Source organism: Fringilla coelebs (assembly GCF_963513975.1).
Source record: "Fringilla coelebs genome assembly, chromosome: 22".
Lineage (NCBI taxonomy): Eukaryota > Metazoa > Chordata > Aves > Passeriformes > Fringillidae > Fringilla > Fringilla coelebs.
In genome coordinates this window covers 6920015-6940304 of record NC_140048.1, presented here as the reverse complement: position 1 = coordinate 6940304, position 20290 = coordinate 6920015, and the positions used below count along the sequence as shown (strand labels likewise).

Here is a 20290-nt window from a genome sequence, read left to right as displayed (position 1 = left end):
AGTGACCTGACTGAACATCCCCCAATGCCAAAATGAGGGACAGTGCCAGGGCTGCAAAAGCTGTTTTATTTTTCCATTCCATGTGCAAGTCCCAACATGGGGATGTCTCTGACATAGCAGCAGTTCAGTTAGAGCTCTGAGATATCATTTTTACCAGAAGAGAGTCAGTCTGGGGGTCACCCTGGCTTAGGGAGAGGCGTGAGTTTACACCAGTGCTCACCCACACATATAGGTCACTCAGAGACTGCCAAACAAGAACTGCCTGTATTTTGGAAGGTAAAAATATGTGAGTGGGGCAGAAAGCTGCAGGAGGGTCATTCTGGGCATCAGTGGCTGTACTCTGGGGGGACAGGGAGTCCAGCAGTGTCAGCTGGAGGCAGCTCTGAATGGACCTGAACTTCCCCAGCAAGAACAAAGCCAGTGCTCAACCACAGTAACTCTCTGGGCACACACAAGGTCACCACAATTCCCACAGGGGTGGAGGATGGCCCTGAAATGCACTGAGACACACAAACCCTGCAGCTGACTCAAAAAATCCCTTAAAAATGGAAGCTGTGCTTGTGCTTGAACACAGAAACCGTCACTTTAAAACGCATCCCTCAAGTTCTGACAGCAATTAAATGCTTCTGACAGCAACTAAACGTTCACAGTTACTCCAGATAAAATTCTGCAGAACAAGATGTCAGCAAAGTGCTTTGGCATTCTGGCTCCAGGTTGTACCCAGCAGAGGACCTCAGTTCCACACTGTCATTACTGCATTTCTCTGCTGCCACAATAATGATCCAGATGAAACACCAGGAGGAAAAAGTGATCTTGCAGAAAAATGGGACTGTGCTTGTTTTAAACATTGTAATGATTTTCTCTACTGCATTCTGACATCCAACAGCTTCTCTGCCTTCAGTCCATGTTTGAAGATGCTGCTCTTTTGCACAGGCCTAACATGGATGATCTCAGTTAAGGATGAAAGATCCCAATTCTCCTTGCTGTAGCTCATCAAACTCTGAAGCCATTGCTTTCCCAGCAGGATGCTCCACATCTTTACTTTAAAAACCCAAACCATCTTACTGTGCACCAAGTTGCATTGTTGAATATACGGAAAAAAACCGAAATAAAGGCAGTGGAATCCTCTCTCAGCTCAGGCAGCTGCTAACGGATCACAGTCAGCAAAGAGGACACTGTGGCCAGGTCTGTTTTTGAAGGATAAAGTACTTTCAAGTTCCCATCCGTGTCCACCACTCGCACCTGCTCCACCACCAAGGGCAGGTTCAAATTCCCAGGTCCACAGAGAGCATCTGATTCCATATCTGAACCAGAGCCTTCCTTGTTGTCCAAGGCAGATCTGTTCAGCTCTGCAATTTTCTGTTAAAAGCAAAGTACAGAGAACAACATCAATTCTGTGGCAGTGAAAAAAGAGAGGGAGTAACAATACTACCAAAATACAAATCAGCTTCTGTGTTCTTCTCAATGCATGTGAGCAATGACACGTTTGGTAGGAGCCCCCCCCAAGAACAGAAGAATATTTTCCTGAACTCCCTACCAGGATAAGGGTGTCCATCACATCTTTGCAGATCTGTAAACTGGTATCACTCGTCACTTCCAGAAACAGGTCCCGGGTCTCTTTTCTAATCTGTAAGAATTTCAGAGAAGCAGCAAGTCAGGAGTCAGAGCAGCTTACCCACAGCCCCCTGGACATGTCCCAGCACACAGAGCTGAAGGCTTTCACTCAGCTTAATCAGGGGCAAAGCTCTGCTGTTCTTTACAAATCAAAAGCCACATTCTTACCCTTCAACAAAGCCTTTGCACAGGCAGGCTGGTGCTTTGGAACAGATTTAAAGAGGTAAAACTGTAACTCCCAGATCCCTCTCAGTTTGACAGTGGAGCCCATATAAACTGTAAGAGTTGACACTTGGACCACAAGCACAAGTTTCACAGAACTGTGTATGTCTCTCAATAGAAAGAAACACTGCTTAGTTATTAATGTATTTCCATGAATGGGAAGTACCTTTGTTTTCTCACTATTGGTTATTGGTGGGAAGGAAATCACAGCACCTTCAGCATCCAGCAGGCACGGGTAGTTGTCTTTGCCATCCAGCAGCTGCAGGTACCTGCCACGAGAACAAAGCAGCAAGAAGTGAGCAACTGAGAGAGCAGCTGGACACAAGGGGAGGAAATAGTGACAAAAAGGAATTAGTGTGTGATCTCAGCACAGGGCAGGGCCACACACTGCTTTACAGCCCATCTGCCACTACGTCAGCTTTACCTCATCCCTGATTCCCTTAGCTCACAGCACGTGCACCACACACCCTTCAATCCTCTCTGCTTCCCTTCTATCTGCTGTTCTAAACACATCTGTCACATCCCCAGTGCAGTCACCTAAATGTACGTGGGAAAACCACAACAAGGCACTGACTTGTGCAGCCCAGAGACGTTCTGACGCTTCTTCTGCTTCCGCTGCTCCTCAGCCTCCAGCTGCAGCTGGCGGAGAAGGTCCTTTGCCTTGATCTCCTTCCGACCCAGGGGCATGATCTGCAGGAAAACAAAACATTTTAACTGAATTCTACTCAAAACACCAGGGTTACAACACTCCCCTGTAAGCAAGTCAATAATTAAACAATATTCCTGCATGTTGTCATGCCTTTTTCAGCATGGAAATACTTTCCATTTCACATGGACTGCTGTAACACCCACTTGAAAAACAGGCTCAGTCACTAGTACTAGACCAGGCAGCTGGTACAGCAGGACAGCAAGGAAATCAGTACATCTAAAGTTCCTGGAGTTTGATTTCTAGGTTCTCTGGGGTAAGAAAGCACTCTTAAGCCCTACCTTGAGCTCATCAGGAGGCTGAACATCATATGTCAGAGGAGCTTTGACCAGCTGCAAGTCGTGGGTGGCAATGGTGGCCACTGTGCGCTTCTCACAGATGTCCTCGTGCAGCTTGGTCTGAAACATAAAGGATGCCATCAAAACAGATCAAAAAGTCAATGTAATTTATCCCTTCTATGTGCAGATTCTTCTATATTTAATGCTGGGAGTACTACCAGCCAGGTGACTAAAACAGAGCCCTTCCCTTCACCTGTATCTCCGTTACAGCCAAAATGCAAAGGTAGCAAAGCAAAGGTGACAGGTTTCTCTACAGGGAAACCAAATTCTAAGTCAGAAAGCAATCCCAAATACTCAAGCCTTGTAACCTGAAAGCAGCTCCCACCTGCCTCCAAAGGGACAGGTGAGCAGCAGGCCCAGGGACAGGTCTGTGGGCAGGATACCTCAGTCAGGAAGCTGGGTGTGTAACATGGTTTTAACAGATCAGAGAAGCTGGAGCCAATCCAGGGGATCTCTACACATGGGTACAGGGTTGTTTTTTGCTTTTAACAGGTTCCACAGCTCTAATAAGCTGCTATTACAGTCACAACACAAATGTGAGTGTGTCCATTGCCCTCCTGGCAATACCTGAGCTCTCGTGGGTCCTTCCCAAAAACCAGTTCTGCTGATTTCAGACAGACTAGGCATGTGCTGCTGGCAGGGACAACTCACCCTGTACCCTCACACCTGCTGGGTGAGGAGCTCACCTTAAGTTTCACAAACTCATCTGTTGGAAGAGGCCTAGAACAGTCTATTTCCAACTCTGCTAGCAATATTCCCATTCCAAATTACTACCATGAGGCTGCAGCTATTACCTGCATTGTCAGGAACCTCTTGAGAGCATTTCCTGGCTTTAAGTTCACTCCTTTCAGCACACAGCACACAATGAAGGCTCGCACATCTTTGACACCCGGGCTCACTTTGACCACCAAAGGCGCTGGGTTCTCAGAGACGTGCAGAACCTTCACCAGCAGCTTGCTCGCCTCTTCGACCTCATCCTGCTCCCCATCCCCACTGTCCTTCTTCTGCTGCTTCTCCCTCTTCTTCTTCCTGACGTCCTCTCTGCCACTCTCAGCCTTCCCCTTCCCCCGTCCTCCGGCCCGTAGGTACTCCAGAATGGCCTTCGTCTGGCACCCATTGACCATCTTCTCCAGCCGCTTGTCCCTCAGCTGGTTGCCCCTGAAGTTGGCCTCCTTCAGGCGGGGGCAGTCGGCCAGCGCGGAGGGCAGCTCCCGCAGCTGGTTGTTGGCCACGTCCAGGCTCTGGAGGAGACAGAGATGGGGCGGTCAGGGCTGCGCGGCGGGGACCCGGGCGGGGTGCGGGCTCGGCTCCCACCTTGAGCGCCGGCAGCGCGGCGATGTCCGCGCCCAGCTCGGCCACCTCGTTGTCGGCCGCGTCCAGCCGGCTGAGCAGCGGGAAGGGCGCGGACGGCCCCTCGGGGGGCAGGAGCCCTCCGGGCAGCGCCCGCAGCCGGTTCCCGGACAGCAGCAGCTCCTGCAGCTGCGGCGCGGCGCGGGCGAGCCCCGGGCCCAGCTCCCGCAGCCGGTTCGCGCTCAGGTTGAGGCTGCGCAGCTGCGGGAAGGCCGGGGCCGCGTCCCCCGCGCCGCCGCCCGTCCCGCCGAGCGCGGCGGGCAGCGCCTCCAGCCCGTTCCCGGACAGGTCGAGCAGGCGGAGCGCGGGCAGGGGCCCGCCCAGCCCCGCGCCCAGCCCGGCCGGGCCCAGCGCGTTGCGGCTCAGCACCAGCGTGTGCAGCGCGGGCAGCGCGGCCGCCACGCCCGGGCCGAGCTCCCGCAGCGCCGCGCAGCCGCTCAGCTCCAGCGACTGCAGCAGCGGCAGCGCCAGCAGCGCCTCCGGCAGCCGCCCGCCGCCCGCCGCCACCCGCTCGGCCACCGCCGCGCCCGCCAGCGACAGCTCCCGCCGCCGCTCCCGCGCCGCCGCCTCCAGCTCCGGCCACGGCCCCGCCGCCGCCGCCGCCATCGCGCAGAGACCCGCCCGGAGCCGCCGCCGCCGTCCAAGGGCCGCCCCCGGCACGGTCCCGCCCTCGGGGAGGGCCCGGCCGCCGCCTGAACCCGCGGCGGGAACGCAGCAGCGGGAATGCGGCGGCACGGTCCCGCCGGGATGGGAGATCACTGCATCCAGGAGCAGTGAGACCTTAAACAAGGGCAAAACACGGCACCGCAGCGCTGCTGAGCCGCGCGTCTGCCCCAGCGGTGCCGCACCGGACCGGGCACAGCTTACACACGTACAAGTCACAGGTCCAGTCACAGCTCACACCCGTGCAGCACACACTGGTACAAGTCACACAGGTCCAGTCACAGCTCACACCCGTGCAGCACACATTGGTACAAGTCACACAGGCATGGCCCACGCAGCTCTAGGTACAGCTCACACATGTACAGGTCCAGATCCAGCTCACACACAGGAACAGGTCTCACAGGCAGGGCTCACGCAGGTACAGCACTCACAGGTACCCACAGGTGCTGCAGGAACCAAAGCCTCACCCCATTCTGTACCCATTTCTGTTGTTGCAGGTGGAAAATGCAGACATTCCCTCCAGATTGGATAAAGTAATTTATTAAATATGTGCAATAAAAATAGCCGACATTTAACACAAGTGACTCATTTTCCTGATAAAATCTCCCAGATTTCAATATGTGATTTGCTCATCCAGCACTTAGGAACATGCAATCAGTATAAACTGCTCTCTTGCTGTGGTGGAACACCACGAGGTCTGAGATCAACTCCTGCACGCATGGACAGGGGCTGCTCTGGAACCATCTGTGCAGTGACACATGAAAACACCTCAGCTGACACTCAGGCACTGTTCAAATGGACAGAGATCACTCAGGACCACACTCCTTCCTTGCTTTCCTCCTGAGGCCCCATTGTAGCCAAATCCAGGCTCCAGTCCAACACTTTGCAGACCTTCTTTCACTGCCCAGACCCACACCTCTGCAATGGATTTTCTCTAGAATATTTTGCTCAACACTTGGTGGCACAGCACCAAACCTCATGGTGTTTTTCACTCCAGTGTTTATTTTGCCACTGCAGCAAACCCAGTAAATGAAGGAGCAACCCCAGTAAATCCACCTTTGAACACGACACTGGTGGTACTACTGTACTCCAAAAGGGTCCTTTCACATTCTAAAAAATTGCTATTTTATCACCACTAAGTTATTTCCTTATTGTACCACAGAGTAGGTTTCATCCTTACACCTCTGAGCAAGATCAATGGCTATTTTGAGATATTTATTATTTATTTAGCATAGAGAATCAGGCTCTCATATAGGAACCCATGTCACTAAAGGGAAAAAAAAACAAACCTATATATATGTTCCTAATGTGGGTGTAAATATTGAAATATGTGTTTGGAAGAGTTAGAGAAACAATTTATACAAAGAATTTTGAAATCCAAGCACACTGATCTACCTGGAAAATCCATAAGCTGGTATGCAGGCTGCAGGCAACCTAGAAAAACTGCATTACAAAGTCAGCTCTATATACAAAACAACACCACAGAGTCACTCCATGGGAGCAAAAACCCCCAAATTTCCCCTCAGATTATCATCACCACTCATTCCCATGCCCATGGTACCAATTCCACAGTGGAAAGCAACAGCTGGAATGTTAAAGAGAGAATGTTAGAGGTGTGAGAATGGCTGCTTTGGTACAAAGCTTCATGCCTTGGTCTTAATAGACTATCTCTCTGAAGTTGTTTAAAACCACATGCTCCAGTCTGTGGCTGGTGATTTTAATCAATATCTAACCAGAGAAGCTCAGTATTTGAGCTGAAAGTGCACTAAAGCAGGCAAAAAGGGCTAAATTTACTAATTCAAGCTCTTGAGGACCCAACCAAGATAATTTTTTTCATCTCTGTAAGGGGCCATTTCTTGGGGATACAGACTTGGAGGGTTTATTTTAACCCTCCTGCCAAGTGGGCTCCTAAGGCACTTGGTGCACAGTGAGAGAGGCCACAATGTCCTGTCACCTCCTGCACAGTGGCACAACCAAGAAAACATCCAGCCAACACTCTGACTTTTCCATTTGGTGCAAATTCCTGGGACTGAGCAGTGCTTTGGCTGCAGCTCTGCTGCCTTTAGAACCCTAAATCTGACACACGCACAAGGTCAGACTTCCCCCATGTGTGGTTCCTGTTCCTTGAGCACCAGGAAACAGACTTCTCTCCCCTGACATAAATAATGGCTTTGAACTCATTAAATTACTTACATGGGATTGGAAAGGGGACCACAGTTATCTGTCAAAATAATGTTTTTGTCCCAGAACATTTGGTATTTCCAACATGAGCATTCCTGGCAAAGCAAAGCCCAGTGCTGCAGTGACAGCAACGCCGTGGGGATCACACCAGGCACTGCTCAAGGCTAAAAACAACCCACATAAAAGATGATACAAGTTGCCTACAATTTTTAAATAGCTCAGAAAAGCCATGTGCCCAGTTATGCAGACAAAGGAAGAAATACTTGTCCTGTCATCGCTTTGAGTATGTTTTGCCAGTGTTTTTATTTGGGCCCCCTCGAGTTCTGATCTTGCTTCCTATTGAAGGAGATTGAAACTTTGCTCCTGAAGGACCTGGTCTCCTTAAATAGTGGCCAACTGCTTTGGCTGCAAAGAGAAAAATAGAGATCATTATTACAAGCATATCTAGTCCCAGGAGTGAATTTAATCCACTGTTTTGATTCCCAAGATCTGTTAAGTCTGAATAACTGAAGCAATCAGCAGCTGGCAGGCACTGAGCCTCAGCATGCTCCACACCAGCAGTGTCAGACTGAATGGTCAGGGCTCCTTTCCTACCCCTAGGAAATAGCTCTGGAATCACAGCTTATCCAGGCAAGATTTACTTCTGTTTCCAAATTCTAAGCAGTAACAAACTACCAACCTACTGGTATCTCATTAGCCAGTAAAAACAGCAAAGCTGAGGACAGACAGACAGGACTGGGGAACCAGTTCAACACTGGAAAGTGCTGAGTTTAAACCCCACAATTCACTTAGGTCAGCTGGAGTGGGCAATTCCACAGCTCTTTCCAGGAACCTGGGATAGTGACATGCAGACAGGAGCAGAGCACAGCTCAGAGCAGGTGAACTCAACACAGAGCTGACTAGAAAACTCCAAAGAGTCTGAAAGAGGAAAGGTTTGGATGTTACTGGCCAAAAGTTCTGGTGCTGCAGGCAGTTTGTTTAACTTCTTTGTTCTGGAAATAAAAGGATTTTCCATGTTCTTCATAAAAGCAACTGTTGAAAAAAAAAAAACCACCTGACATCATCAATGTCTCTTTGATCGTGAAAAAGCTGCACAGTGATAAATCTGTCAGGTTCCTGAGTCTGGACTGGACTGGAAAAGCAGTGCACAGCACTCACTGTTCAGTTCACCCTGTAATTAGGATCAGATTAGCAACCTTTGATTGGACACTAAAAGCTAAATCAGGCTCTGGTTCCCTGTGTCAGCATTCAGGAGCTTTCCAGAACACTGTTCAGCTGATTGTTCTATTCATGGTCATTTTGTTCTGCAGAAAAAAAATCCCTGAACTGATCAATTTATCAAATCTGCCAGTTTTCCCCACCAGCAGAGCTTGTGTCCTCCTTTGAACATGACTGTGATTGCATGATTTTGGGAATTTGCTCCCCAGGCACACTGCTCCAGCACAAGAACTATCACTTAGCTCTCCCAAATGCAAACCAGGAGCTGCACAGGCCCAGCTCTTGGGGATGTAACACTCTCCTTAAGCAAAGGCAGCACAGTAACAAGTACAAATGTTATTATCATTAACTGATGTCTTACCAGGCTGCACCACAATGGTTTTGTTCAGGAGGGATGTCCTCCTCTGGTTCATTTTGCAGCCATCTCTGCTCATCAGGTGAGATCTCCAGGCCTGAAGGCAATTACAAAAGCAATGATAGCACAACTCCACCAAAATTAGAATTAATTGTGTACAGACTTTATATCAACAGCACTTGAATCTGCTTTTTCAAAGTATTGAGCTCCTTGCTATTAAACAGAAATTAATATTTCCATTATTTTAATATATCTTGAAAGATCCATCACATTAAACCAACCCATAACAACATCTGCCCAATGTGAAGGGTGGCCTCACCTCTTCTCCAGGAGGAAAGTTCTCATGGCACAAAGGGCAGTGGTTTGCCACATTTTCTGGTTTGGCAGCTGAAATTGTTTGAAAAATAATATAAGAATTGCAAAGAGAGGTTAATTTCAGACACAATAACAGAATCTGCAGAGCAAGTAGCATAAAACTACCCCATGTCTAACCCAACTCCTGCCCTGTTACCATTAACTGCTCCCAAAGAAGCCCTGTGATTAATCATCTTCATCAAAACAAGATCAAAAGGAATCTCAGAATCCAGAATCACATGGATTGGAAGGAACCTTAAAGATCATGCTGCTCCCCCTTGTCCTGTCACTCCAGGCCCTTCCAAACAGCCTCTCTCCCCCTATCTTGTAGGCCCTTCAGCTCCTACTGGAAGGCCACAATTAGGTCACCCCAAAGCCTTTTCTCCTCCAGGCAATCCCAATTCTCCTGGCCTTTCCCCAGAGCAGAGGTGACCCAACCCTCTGACCACCTTGGTGCCTCCTCTGAGCTCACTCCAACTGGGCCATGGCCTTTCTGTGCTGGGATAGTGCTTAATCTACAGGGATATGGAAGAGATTTCCCAGTCTTCTCACTCACCCTCCCAACACAGAGGCCAAGCACCAGAAAACTCAGCCATTTATCCCAAATCTTTTCCCTCCTGAGGATTTACCTAGATCCCTAAGTCTGAAACACAAGCAGCCTGACTTGCCAAAGATCCCTGGTGTTTGAAATCTGAACCTCTGATGTTCCACCTTCCTGTCTGGAGCTACTCACGATTGCAAATCCTGCTCTTTATGTGTCTGGCCAGCTCATCCCTGGGCACAGCCTCTCTGCAGCGTGGGCACCTCCCAAAGCTGTCCCTTTTGTCACAGTCAGTCAGCAGGTGTTCTGTCAGGCTGCAGATCTCCAGCATCTGCAACACAGCCAGCAAGGTTTGTGCTGAGCAAGCAGAGATGGGATTCATCAGCTCAGCCTCACTTTCCAAAATGACAAAGGGAAAATTCCATTTCAGTCCAGCTATTAACTCATTTTCCATTGGTGCTCTTTGCCAAAAGCACTACCCAAATCACACAGGTGTGTTCAGAATTCACCTGCCCATGTGTTAAACGTCTTGCAGTGCCTCTAAACCAGAACAACAGCAGTCCATGATTTAGCAGCTCTGGGGATTTCAGTCTGACCTGTTTGCAGTGCTCACAGCGGGTTAACATGGGGCAGTGCTTCCAGTAATGCAGATCCAACCCTTCCTCAGTGAAGGACTCGTTCCTTTCACCACAAAAAATACACAAGCTGGGAAAAAATACAAACATCAGTGACATCAGAGAGAAATAGATGAGCCCTGCTCCTTCTGTTCCAAGCTGTTCTCAAAAGCACACAATATCTTGAAGAGTTTCTTTCCCCTGAGTAGAGCTGAGCTTAGGATGGGGCAAGTGCTGGCTTGTAATTTAGGGTAAATACAACTATAGAGCATTTTTTCCTAGAGAATGATTAATTCTACAGAAGTTCTGAGAGGACCTCATCAAAACTGGCTTTCCTGGCTCAAGAATTTCCAAGGGCTTCTTCTATGCCCTTCCTTTACAACACCCAGCAAAGCCACACCATATTTTCCCCCTGTTTCACACTGGCAGCTGAGCATTAAACTGTGGCTATTTCTTAGCCCACAAGCAAATACTCAGAAAAAAAAAGTACCAAGTCACACTATCCAAGAACTTCAAAGAAAAGCACAAAGGATTGCCTGGTGATCATTTCAAATCTGTTAGAAGAGATTTTAGTCTTTATTGTTTCACTGCTGAAGGAATTAGCTTTGATCTACTGGAAAAATGTTATTACTGTTAGGAGCTCACAGGTGACACCAAGGGCTTAAGGTGATTAGAGGCTCATCTCACTTACTTATCCAGGTAATTTGTAACAGAGGAAAGTTCCTCCTGAATGTTTGCTGCTGAAGCTTCATATACCTGGCCACCTGTAAGGAGAGAACTATTAAACCAAGATCACATTTTAATTAATCTACATTTCTTAACTCTTATTTGAAACTACCTACCTTGATTCTCTGTCTTCTGAAAATAAGGTTCTTTCTCCTATCAAACAAAGAAATTCAACTCAGAAATTTGCCTTCCAGAGAGAAAGGGAACACACTATATTCTGATTTCTGTCTGGAATTTAAAATTTAGCAGCACAGCCAATGCACTACAACATTTGTGCTTCTAGTTCTAGGGCAAATCTCTTGTATTAAGATATACAATACAATAATATTTTATATTATAAAGGTATTATTGCTTTATTACAAAGGTATTAGATATATTATATTACAAAGATATTATAATATACATTAATTTATTATAAAGGTATTATTGTTGTGTTATAATAAATAATCCAAATTTTACACTATGTTTGGAGGAAGAACACTCCAGACTTTAAGCTGGGCTGCTGAGGAGAAAAGTCACCCAGGGTATGTCTAGAATTTCTCGCTCTTTTTAATAAGACAACACCAATGCTCATTATCTAAGTCCATGATATCAAGGAGCAAAGGATTAAAACAACCTTGAACTGAAACATGCTCACCTCTTCAGCTTCAACCTCTGCCTGTAACACTAATTTGAGAGCTTCTGGGTGGCCTTTTGGAACTTTCATTTCTTCCTTTGTCTGTTTCTCTGCTTCCATTGCTGCTTTTCTCTGTGCCTGGCAGGAAATAAATACTCTGTCAGTTCCAAAAGCTTTGGAACCATTCCTCATACACAAGAGATTGCAAAAAACATCAGCACAGAACTCATGGTTGATGCAGGAGAGGAAATGTCCTGCTTGGTTAAGTGATGGGTGTGATACAGTGACACTTCCCTCCTCCCAAATTCCCCTGCACTACCTGAAAGGAACATTTGGCAGAGCTTTTGGGCTTACTGTTCCCAAGGACTGACAGCAGAAGACAGCATTTGTGCATTTGCCAAACTGCTTGTCCATCTCAGCATTCCTTGTTGGCTTTATTCCCAGGAGTGAGCACAGGGAGTACACTCAGCTATCCCTGCTAAGGAACAGTACTGACACACCTGGAGTGAGGCAGAGGTCCATGGGGAAGTCTTGTTTTCCTCACAGGAGGAATAAACTCTGTGGTGCAATGCCCTTGGGAATTGGCTGAGGGGAGACAGTTCATGGGATACTACACTCTGCTTCCCTGCACTGTCCAATCCAGCCACGAAATCAGGACACCACTCAGCCAAACACCACTGTCACTGTCATATTTTCTGGAAAAATCCCTTTGCCCAGGATTTCTCTCCTGGGAAGCTGAGAAGCCTCAGAGAAAAAGGAAAACAGTAATTATCTCATTGCTTCTCCTGTATTTTGCTGCTTTGGAATGTGTTTGGAGATTGTTTACCCACAGGTGATTGTTTCATTGATTTTCATGTGAATTGTTTTGACTTACTGATCAATCAGGGTCAAGCTGTGTCAGCGCTCTGGAAAGAGTCACAAGTTTTCATTATCTTTTTAGTCTTCTGGAAATATTCTTTCTGTATTCTTTAGTATAGTTTAGTATAGTATTCTTTAATATGATATAGTATTATAAGGTAATAAATGAGCCTTCTGAGAACATGGAATCAGATTCATCATTCCTTCCTTTGTCTGGGAGCCCCACAAATACAATACACCATGCCTAAAGCAGCCCTGGAGGTTCTGCCTCTCCTTACATACCTTCACTTCACTTTCAGAAGGTTTCCCATCGATTTTGGCAAAGCCCTCAAAGAGAGTTTTGTAGCGCACGGTCCTGCGGGCGCTGGCGTCGTCCAGAGGGAGATACTCCAGCACAGCTGCCTTGTGCTCCCTGTACATGGCAAAGATGATCCTCAGCACCACCTCACGCACCTCATGAGCCCTGTGCTCCAGAGCTTCCGTGGCAAACTGGAAATAATGATTAAAAAATTATTGTCTCACTTTTCTCACATTTTTAAGGATTGGTTTATTAGTCCAAGACTCTCCTGCAGCGGGAGAAATCTTCCTACAAGACAGGTTGTTGCAAACACTTTTCAACTCATTGGTTCTTTTTTCCAGATATTAACATCTTGCTTCATAGAATCCCTGAATGGTTTGGGTTGAAAGGGATCTTAAAGCTCATCTCATTCCAGCCCATACCATGGGCAGGGACACTTCCTACTAGACCAGCTTGCTCCAAGCCCTGTCCAACCTGCTCTAAAATTACCAGCACTGTTGATCAGGGGAATATACCTCCTGAGGAATTCTCAAGCACTCCAAAAAAGCAAGGCAAGCCCCCAGAAAACCATCAGAAAATCCTCCCTGTGCTGTAAGCTCGACCTCTTACCTTCATGACGTTGTTGACGGTAAACCCAGAGTTTTCAGTCCCCATGGCTGCCAAGAGAGATTCCACCAGTTCCACGTGACTCATTGCCAGGTGTGTTGGGGAGTTTGGTTTTAATGTTTTAACCAGGTGCACTGGAATAATCTGGAGAGGTTTTACTTCAGGACACACTGCCATTTCCTAGAAACACACAGAGTTAGTGGGCACACTGGATAAGGACAATTACCTGTCTCTGCAAAGCAGTTTTCTCATCTCTGTAAGCCACTTACAGCAAAGAACACAAGAATCAGAGCTGCAGCAGGTACCCCCAGACTGTTCCAGGGGACCCTGATTTGGCAAGGGGTTGGACTGGATGATCTCCAGTGAGCCCTTCCAACCCCAGCTATTCTCCAATAAATTGTGGTAAGATTCTTGATAAGCTATAACAGTTCACAGCAGCCAACCCTGGTCTCACAGTCCATTCTGATCAGGAGTTTCTCACCTAGGAGCTCCCTAATTTGAAGGGAAACACCCACCTGGATGAAGGTTGAAGCCAGAAGACGAAGACGGGATGAAGAGTCTCCTGTTCTAGAAAGCAAATGTGGCAGGGTTGTTTCCACACAATGAGAAGTTTCCAGCTTCCCCAGTTTGTGTTTTGGTATATATTGGGTAACGATCATTTTTAGAAGTTTCAGGGAAGCCTGAAAAACCTAAGTTAAAAAGAAAAAGGAAACACTGAGCAAAACCAACACAGAGCCCCCTGTTTCCAGACAATACAGTAAAATCTATTCTTAATCTGAATTACAGTAGCACCCTTAATGGAAGATACTTCAGACACCTGTCTTCCAGAAAACCTGCTGCTAGGACTTAGGTGAAAGGTTTCAGAAATTGTTTCATAAAGAGTACCAGCTCAATTTTCTTCTTTTCTTCTTATTTAAGGTTTATTTGATGGCCAAGTGTCCTTCAGCTAAGTGCAGTACTTTGAGCTGGAAACTAGAAATTATTTCATTGTTGTATTTCAGATTTAACAAAGAAAAAGGATCAGCCTCACTGCACATTTACTGCATCAGCTCATGGCTCAGCCCAAGGCAGTTTTCTCCATCTGTTCAATGCCAGACATTGCCCAGTTGTTTAGGGAGTTTTGAGGGGCTTTGTTTTGATTTTTGGGTTTTTTATTCAACGGTAGCTTTATAAACTATTTGTTCAAAGTATCCTAACCCCAAGGTCCTGCAATTTTGGCTGCCAGTTCTTCACTGGAGCACTGAACTTATCCCAACTTACTGAAGATACAGTGTCTTTGATGGCCCTCTTCACAAGGAAAACAGCAGCCCTCAGCATGTTCCTTAAATCCTCCTTTGGAGTGTCCACTGACACCTCCATCAGCTTCTTGTACACAGCCAGTAAAGCCTCTTCTCGACATGACCAAGTTCTGGAATAGGCTCCTGAAACCTGAGCACAGAACAATCTATCTCTTAAAAGGTCCCTACAGATATTTCAATACATATTTAACACTTATAGAAAGAACCAGACTCAAACTGAACTGAAGCATGAAGTCCCCAGGTGTTGTCCACAGGAATCTAGCTTTATTAAAAGCACACATTTTGAAATGAGATGAGTGAAATGGGATTAACAGGTCAGGCTCATGGAGCCCTTCCCGGCACAAGGAGGGTTTCTCTCCCTCCAAAAGACAGTGGCAAGTCATGGGTGTTCTGGGTCCACACCCTAAAGCAGTCTGCTGGATCCTGTCTGTTTATTAGCACATCAAGTAATCAATCATCAAAGCCACAGATTGGTAAAAATGCTGTAAACAGGCATCCATAGAGCCAAGGTCAAATTTAAGCCCAGATTTCAAAATAGCAGCTCTAAACACATAAAAATCCTCTTAACACAGAGCACAATAACCCATGGGTTTGTTTTACTGAGTTTTGGGTTTGTTTTAGTGGTTTTTACCAAAGTCTCTCCAAAAACTTCCACAACAGGGCTGGCTTCCCTCAGTGCCTTCTGTGTGAGTTGTTCAGGCTCCCCAGCATTACCAGTCCTTGGAGCATCACCCACATCCTCCTCAGTCACCTCTGGCTCAATACAGGCAACAGCTTCATCCACCTGCTTGCAGATGGTTGGGAGAGGTCTCTCATCATAAGGTAAAATTTCAGCCTAGCAGAAAAGATAAAATTTGTTGTTCTGGAAACGACTCAGATGCGAAGTGGTTTTATCACTAATTGGTCTTTTCACCTCAGTGCAATTTTCTCACATCAAAGCAGCATCACAACCCAGTTAACCATGAGAATAACCACATTATTTGGAAGGTTGGACATCAGATTGTTTGCTCTGACAGGTTTCTGTAGTAACAGAGGGAACGCTACTCACATTTTCCTTGGAAAACACTTCCTTGGAGGTTGTGGGCTGAGTCTGAGGAGAAAGAGGGGACTGGTAGGGAACAACAGGCTCAGAAGAAGTGGGATCCACCAACTGCTCTTCCAGCACAGGCTCTGCCCTCGGAGGCTCTCCTTGGGGTGGGTCTGCAGGCTCAGGAGGGGAGCTCTGGAGGCTCTCAGTGCCACTCACAGATCCCAAAGGCAACTCAGTTTTTCGGATCTGAGAAAGGGGAGAAGATTTTTACAGCACGGCTAAAAATGGGCTAAAATCTCTCAGTATAGCTACAACTCTGTCAACAGGCTTCTAGTGAATTCAATTAAACATTGAACCTGGCTCACAGGTGTGTCATCATTCCCACTGGATGCAGCCTTATGAAACAGTCAGAAAATAATTCTGTGTGGGTGCATGTGTGGAGAGATTATAAAATTTCCTCTTCTGAGCACATTACATAACTGTATGGATATAAAAAAATCACATGGATGCTGTATGGTTAGCCTTGATACCACCCTAAGCCTCCTCTACCCCTCCAAAATATGAGACAGTACCTTATTCATCTGCATCAGGTAGTCTTGAAATTATGCAAAACATTCAGGATTCTAATGCTATTTTCTTGAGACCTCAACAGTTTAATGGGATTTATGGAGAACCAAGCATGTTCATAAAACACCACATTGACAGTCTTAGGTTGGAGAATTCCACAATCCAAAGAGAAAACTGAAATGCTCTAGTAAATCTCAAAATTTCCATTAACCTGTGAATGAATTTTGGCTGCTCTGCCATTTCTATTTAGAACACCCTCCTGAGTTTGGACTAACAGCACCCACCAGCAGCTGTGCATCCAGGAGGTCGTGCAGCTCCAGCTGCTGGTACACCTTCAGCCTGTACTCATCCATCTGCTCCTTCTTCTTCTTGGCAAGGTCATAATCCTCCTTCTCCACGGCGTAACGCTTCTCCACCTCGTACCGGCCGAGTCGCTCGCCCACCTAGGATTGGTACAAATGACCTTGGAGTCATCTCACTGAACATTCCTTGGAATCATCTCACTGAGCACTTCTTGGAATCACCCTCCTCTACTTGTTTCATTGCTTCCAGACAAATTACTCAATCAAGCTATCTGATTTTAAAATTAATCTTTTGGGAAATAGATTGAAAATCATTACAATTCCACACAAACAGCAAGGCCCTGATGGATCACTGGGGCTTTGCTCCACTTAGGTGTCAAAGATCTTCCAATATCACCTTCTGCAAGTCTGCAATGGCCTGTTTGAGCTTCTTGGCGTGGTCATAGCACTCGAGACGCACAGCTTCCCTCTTCTTCTCATCCAGCCTCCGGATTATCTGAGCCACTTCTGGGTCCTGGTACATGTCAAAGGCCAAATCGTCCAGAGGTGAAATGGAGTCACATTTCCTGAAGGCACAAAATGAATAAAGTAAACCACAATAAGGCAGGCTTCTCTTTTCATTAGCAGGGAATTAACAAAACACAGAGATCAACCACTGCTTTACACCAAACAGAGGTTTTGCCAGGGTATATGCAAAGAACAAACATACCCAAGGTAAGTTCCATCCAAGGCAGGGTCATCCAATTTAATTCCCAAGTAGTGATCTATCAGCTTCTCTCTGGAAGGCTTTGGAAGGGTGGAAAAAGAAAATCTTAATGTACATTCACCAACATCAGGTGTCTGTTCAAGACAGAATTCTGACTTGCCACAAGCAACATCAGCTCTGCAATGTAGAACACTGATGTTTAGGGGCACAGTGAAGCAAGAGAACTTGGAGACAACGAAAATGAAAATGCCCCAACTGATTATATTTTAATTTTTGCACTCCCATATTAGGGTCAACTTCCTTGCTTTAAGAAAACATTAAAAATAAATTAATGCAACACAGCTCTGCTGAAGAATTGGCACAAGAAAAGGTCATCCCATTACTCCAGGAACCTGTACTGGAGAAATGGAGCATCAGTAAAGACGGGGATGCTTTGGACTTACACTGCCCATGCTGTCAATGCCATAGTCTGCTGGATCCCCAATGATGTTCACAGCTACCAGGGCAACCTGCAGAAATTCACAGAAAATGGAAATGTGTAAGCTCATTCCTCTTTTCTTGGAACAGACACCAGGGCCTGTGGTCAGGAGGGTGACATGGAAGCAGAGAGAAGCAGAGTGGTAAATGTGCCTCCTGCTCCATTGAAGATGTATCACCAAATCTACAAGCCCATGGTCTGAAATGAGTCCCAGCAGAACTGAGCAGGTGTTTGTGTGTCTGCACCATGGTGGCTGTGCAACACCTTCACTTAATGCCACAACAAGTCCAAAGCACTCAGAGTGGCTTTGTGACCCCAGAGCTGTTCTCAGAGGGAGTTCCTTGTCCTAAACACAGCCCCTGCTGTGTGGCTAAACCTCAACACAAACAAGAGTGACAGAATGTGCCCTTGAGTCAGTTTTTCTGGATGAGGCGCATCCACCTGACCCCAACTCACTTCTAGCCTGCTATTTGTGTTTTGTGCTTTAAAACAAACTTAAATAAACCCAGGAGCATTCAACTAATGTTTTTTGCTTCTACACATCAAGGGAGCAGATTTCTGTGCCTGCTCTTTACTATGAAGTGTCACCTAGGTTACCAGGTAAGGACTTCTAACTCACCTGCCCATACAAGTTGTATTTATTGACATAATTTTTATGGAAAATCAGCTTCAGGTACTGGCCAACTGCATCCATATACACAGATTTCAACTCTCGAGCTCTGAAATCAGTCTTCTCATTGTCTGAGAGAGGGACATATCTGGGAAGGAAAAGGTAACACGTGAGCAGAGAATACAGCCAAACACACGGGTGGGTTTCTGACCCTCAGGTTTAAAACTCCCTCATAACTAAAACAACTGTGAAACCTCCCTCATAACCTTACAACTGAAATAACTGTGTGCTGTCACTTGGCAAGGCAATTCACCTGCATCTCCAGCTTTGTCACAGATCTACAGAAGTCCAGGATCTCCCAGCTGCTCACACAGCATGACCACATCACACACAACCCACACTGAGTGTTATTTTCCCCTGAAGCTTTTCTGATTAAGACATTAAACTGGTCCAGAACTTTCTGTCTCACCCAAGTCTCTGAAACCTCTCTGACTGATAGGGAGCAAAGTACTCAGGCAGACTTTCACTGATGTAGAACTCAATTTTGCTTGCAATCATGTACTGGTGAGCGAGCAGCTGCAGCTTCCGGATCCGACACCTCTCCACCAGCTGCAGGGTGATTTCCTGGGGGTACTGACAGAGCCTGCAAGAGACACAGTTTCTGAATTCAATCATCATTTTAAAGCAGCTTTCACTTCCAACTTGAGCAACATTTATTTATGGAACTTTCAAGTTGTTAATTGTAAGCCAATAATATAAATATTGTAAGAATCCCAAGAGTAGAATGGAAAGACTTTTCCCTTCCCTTTACTGTATGCATATCTTCAGGCACCCCACACATGTTTAGAAGATGTCAAATGGATTTTTCATACTAAGCCAAACTCCAAGACTGACAAGAACAAAAACATCTTCATTTTCCAGGACTTTATTTAAATACAATACAATCCCTCTAGGTGTTAACCAAGGTGCTTTTTCCCCCCAGGATAAGGGTTCCATGGGATTAAAGTAACTTTTTTGTGTTTTATCAGTTTGGTTTGGGATACTGTAAACTGCTCTGGCCATGCACGGTCCATCTGCCACTCGTTTTAAAGTTGGTGCTTCAGAAATTCAGTGCTCCAAGGCCATCCCCTCCCAGTACCTGGGCGAGCGCCACCCGTTCACTGTCGGTGCATGAACCATCAGCTCCCGAGCACTGAACCCATCCTCGTGTCCCGACGAGCTGACCACCGTGAAACCGATCTTGTGGGGCATCCTGGGCAGATGAGCTGGTCACAGCCACGGCCTTCAAGCTTAAACTCATCCCTGGAAGGGTGACAAAAACCCACTGAGGCACTACAGTCAAATAATTGCATCCCGAGGTCGGTCGAGTCAGTAGATGATGAGTGCAAATATATTAACATTGGCACCATAAATGTTCTTTAGGCGCAGGTTTGATTAGTGCTGAGCAAAAAGAGGATTTCGATCACTTGCAGAGCAATCTGCCAATTCATTAAACCTGCTAACCCAAGATGGACCTTGAAAGCAAGAGTTCCAAATGCATACAAGAGCAACCTGTACCAAACCTGTAGCTGCACGATGCTCTGGGCGTTGGAGTCACACGAACAAAAAGCAAATCACAAGGTCAATTTAGGTTTTTTGGGAAAGCCACGCACCCCCCGCGGCTGCTGCCGGGGACACAGGCACCGGGAGCACCGCTGCCCACCCCGGGCCGCGTTACGGCACCAACACCGGCCCCGTCCCTCCCTCCGCTCGCCGGCCCCAACCCCGCAAGCGGCGCAGGCCCGGAAGGGTCACGGCCGCACCGCTCCGGGAGGACAGCCAGGCCGGGCGGCGGACAAAGCACGGGGGAGCCTGGCGGGACCTGGGGGGTGTCCCCGGGGCTGAGGGAGAGCGGGGCGCGGGGGGAAGCGCCGGGCCGGGCCCCACCTGGCTCAGCGCGGCGCCATCGCCGCTCTCATGGCAACGCGGCCGCGCCGCGCAGGCGCGACCGCCCCGCCGGCCCCGGGGCGCCTGCGCGGGGCGGCCCCGACACCGGCACC

General features: G+C 47.1%; 2 protein-coding genes across 3 annotated transcripts; both read right to left on the bottom strand.

Moving 5' to 3' along the window:
* Window positions 1-70: 70 nt before the first annotated feature.
* Window positions 71-4836, bottom strand: LRRC47 (leucine rich repeat containing 47; the record flags this gene model as incomplete). Its single annotated transcript, XM_084220197.1, has 7 exons — window positions 71-1359; window positions 1538-1627; window positions 2003-2105; window positions 2411-2526; window positions 2824-2940; window positions 3675-4121; window positions 4195-4836. The coding sequence occupies 7 exons, from the start codon at window positions 4834-4836 to the stop codon at window positions 1147-1149; spliced, it is 1728 nt and encodes a 575-aa protein (XP_084076323.1). The 3' UTR covers window positions 71-1146.
* Window positions 4837-5462: 626 nt separating this feature from the next.
* CEP104 (centrosomal protein 104) lies at window positions 5463-20227 on the bottom strand. Of its 2 annotated transcripts, none has more exons than XM_084220121.1 (22): window positions 20178-20227; window positions 19390-19553; window positions 18721-18894; window positions 18261-18399; window positions 17607-17672; window positions 17167-17243; window positions 16855-17023; window positions 16440-16598; window positions 15607-15834; window positions 15190-15393; window positions 14521-14688; window positions 13776-13949; window positions 13264-13440; window positions 12639-12845; window positions 11520-11636; window positions 10999-11035; window positions 10848-10920; window positions 10139-10247; window positions 9735-9873; window positions 8967-9034; window positions 8654-8744; window positions 5463-7479 (listed from the first exon to the last, which is right to left on the bottom strand). In XM_084220121.1, exons 2-22 carry the CDS (start codon window positions 19500-19502, stop codon window positions 7346-7348), a joined length of 2823 nt encoding a protein of 940 aa, XP_084076247.1. In that variant the 5' UTR covers window positions 19503-19553; window positions 20178-20227; the 3' UTR covers window positions 5463-7345. The 2 variants fall into 2 exon arrangements, with proteins under 2 accessions (XP_084076247.1, XP_084076248.1); XM_084220122.1 differs by having other exon boundaries at window positions 18736-18894.
* Between the last annotated feature and the right edge of the window lie 63 nt (window positions 20228-20290).